The sequence below is a fragment of the Rhagoletis zephyria genome, unplaced genomic scaffold (assembly GCF_001687245.7).
Source record: "Rhagoletis zephyria isolate East Lansing unplaced genomic scaffold, Rhagoletis_zephyria_1.1 Rzeph_scaffold_14622, whole genome shotgun sequence".
In the NCBI taxonomy this organism is placed as follows: domain Eukaryota; kingdom Metazoa; phylum Arthropoda; class Insecta; order Diptera; family Tephritidae; genus Rhagoletis; species Rhagoletis zephyria.
The window spans coordinates 6,219-9,497 of NW_016171691.1; the positions used below are offsets into that span (position 1 = coordinate 6,219).

At 36.2% G+C, this 3,279-nt stretch overlaps 1 protein-coding gene across 1 annotated transcript; it reads right to left on the reverse strand.

Moving 5' to 3' along the window:
* Positions 1-985: 985 nt before the first annotated feature.
* On the reverse strand, positions 986-1,513 carry LOC108378650 (putative nuclease HARBI1). The gene has a single exon (XM_017634955.1). It carries the CDS (start codon positions 1,511-1,513, stop codon positions 986-988), a length of 528 nt encoding a protein of 175 aa, XP_017490444.1.
* Positions 1,514-3,279: the final 1,766 nt, after the last annotated feature.

The following is a 3,279-nucleotide window of genomic DNA, read 5'->3' on the forward strand; positions in this document are numbered from 1 at the left end:
ACATCTATTTTTCTTTACATTGTAATTCTGTTACTTGTTTTTAGAAATAAACACGCGCTAACTCCAAGAACCATACAATAGAAACTGTGTTATTAATTTCGAGTCATCGTCCGAGCCTTCAGCGTTTACACTTAGTTAAAGTGACCAAAACTAAGAAAAGGGAAAGCTCTCCATACAAGTTTACGTCGCCAGAAACTGGTTTGGATGAGCAAAAAAAATTAAGACTGGAGCTTATAAAAGTTCAAATTTACCGNTAACTCCAAGAACCATACAATAGAAACTGTGTTATTAATTTCGAGTCATCGTCCGAGCCTTCAGCGTTTACACTTAGTTGAAGTGACCAAAACTAAGAAAAGGAAAAGCTCTCCATACAAGTTTACGTCGCCAGAAACTGGTTTGGATGAGGAAAAAAAAATTAAGACTGGAGCTTATAAAAGTTGAAATTTACCATCGTAAACTGCAATGTTTAAAATTAGAAAAAATGCTACAATTAAAACAATCTGAGTTTACGTGCAATATTGGTAGCTCCGAAATTGAAACAGAATTATTTAAAGATAATTCAATGGAGTTTTCAAAAACACTCATTTGAAAATTATTGAGTTTAATTTTGTCCAAGGCGAATTCATATAAGGTGGTAGCGGTACTACAAAAACAAAAACTTACCTGTATTTTGTTTTTGCTTTCGGTACACGAATGTCAAATTTCAGCTAATCTTCGCTCAAGGAGGAAGTTGTAAAGCAAATTCCAACACTCTGTTTTTTTCACTCACTCATAAGAAGTTTTGACATATGTGTACTGAGGCGAATCAAAACAGCTGTTCTAGCAACACCACCTTATATGAATTCGCCTTGATTTTGTCATTATTGATATTGTTTTATTTATTCTTTATGATTGAAATTTGTACATATGAATTTACACTTTGGTTTGTTTGTATCGTTGTACATTAGTTAGCCGAGTATGTGAATAAATGAAAGAAAATGCACACTTATTGTGCAAAATAATTTAGCAGCGACGTCATTCGTAGATTTCCATTGCTATGGCGCACATAGTTGTCATTATTATCTTCGTCTTCACAGTCTTCGCTTTCACTGCTTTCGTCTTCATCAGATTCGTTGTTGCCCTCCATAATATTCTCCATATCGCCGCCGACGGTACACGCAATATTGTGTAAAATGGTGCAAACTAGCACTACCATTCCTGTGAATTCAGGGGCAAGTCGCAAATGATTCAAGCATGGAAATCTTTCCTTAAGTATACCAAAACTATTTTCAATTATTCGTCTTGTTTTTTTATGAGCACGATTAAAAGCTATCTCAGAAGGATTGCCGGTATTGCGGCGCAAAGGAGGTATTAGCCAATTGTTCAGACCATAACCGCTGTCCCCCAACACAACAGCATCTGGGAATGGCCTCCAACCATTGTCAAATCTTTGACTTACGGCTGAGTTCCGAAGCACTTTAGAGTCATGAACGCTTCCAAGCCAACTAGCGTTCACACTGTACNATTCAAGCATGGAAATCTTTCCTTAAGTATACCAAAACTATTTTCAATTACTCGTCTTGTTTTTTTATGAGCACGATTAAAAGCTATCTCAGAAGGATTGTCGGTATTGCGGCGCAAAGGAGGTATTAGCCAATTGTTCAGACCATAACCGCTGTCCCCCAAAACAACAGCATCTGGGAATGGCCTCCAACCATTGTCAAATCTTTGACTTACGGCTGAGTTCCGAAGCACTTTAGAGTCATGAACGCTTCCAGGCCAACTAGCGTTCACACTGTAAAATTTATGGTCTCACCCGCATATCATCATAACATTCAATGAATGTTTGCCATGCCGATTTACGAATACCTCCTCATGGGTAGTTGGTGCATCAATATTTATAATTGTACCATCTACACAACCGCACACACAAGGAAAACCCCCCTTCGCAAAAAATCTTTCAGCAACATTACTCACATTGTCAGGCCAGCGAACTGTAACTTTTGACATAAAACTTCTACAATGCTCTTGGTTATACTATGTACTGTTCTGCAAACTGTTGACTTCGCAACACCGTGCATAGATGCTATTCCATGGTACTGGCATCCATTTCCAAGCCAATGCAAGCATAGGAGTAGTTGATTCTCAGCAGACAAGGCATGACTTCGCAGTGTATCATGTTGCAATTTTGATCCTACTTTATTTAATAAAAATTCAACTTGAATTTTATTTAACCGGAAATATTCTCTGAATTTAATATTTTTTAATCCCGAAAAATTCACTCTTTCTCTATAAAGTCTACTGACCACCTCGTCTTCACTGTTTTCTAACAAAAACTCGCGTCTAAGCATTTCGAAAGCGTTAACAACAATAATTTGATAGGTGAACGTTTACATTGCAGATTTAACTTACGCTTTTCAAAAATTTGCTTAGCAACTGCACAAAATACAGTTTTTGTGGAACACAATAGTACAATTATTAGAATAGTCTTTGCACACTATACTTTTCCATTTGCACNATACAGTTTTTGTGGAACACAATAGTACAATTATTAGAATAGTCTTTGCAAACTATACTTTTCCATTTGCACTTTGCATTCCGTTAAAAATGACTTATGTGGAACAGAAATTGCAAAGAATATTTAAAAATTGCAAACACCTTGCATTTTGCACTTATCACTTAACACTTATCATTTAGCATATTTTTAACTTCTGTGGAACAGAAACTTATGCAAAGTGATAAAAAAATTGGTAAGTGCAGAGTTGATAAGTCTTTTTGTGGAATAGGGCCCTGCACCGTCACTGTCACATGAAAAGACTTAGCCTCTGGATGGTTAATAATGTATTATTTTTATGAGTAGGGTTGCCACCTATTTAAAAACTGTAAGATCTTCACCGTTCGTTGGATAAAAAATGANGCCACCTGTTTAAAAACTGTAAGATCTTCACCGTTCGTTGGATAAAAAATGGGATACCAATGAAAGTGCGTGGCATTTTTAGAGTAGAGTGGCCACCTATTTAAAATTACTATCTTCTATACATAGTATAAAGGAAAGGCGAGGTAATTTAACCACGCTACTGAACGGATTTAGACAAGATTTTGTATGTCTATAATAAACAAAGTACATGATGACATATGATTTCTTTCTCCAAATATGTAAATGTACATATGTACATATGTATGCATACATTTGGTGCGTGGAGAAGCCTCGCGCATCGGTGGCCGGCTAGTTTATAATAAATCAAGAACCAAATGAAGAAAAAAAGGTTTTTTCATTTATTTTAGCCCCCACTGTTGAGG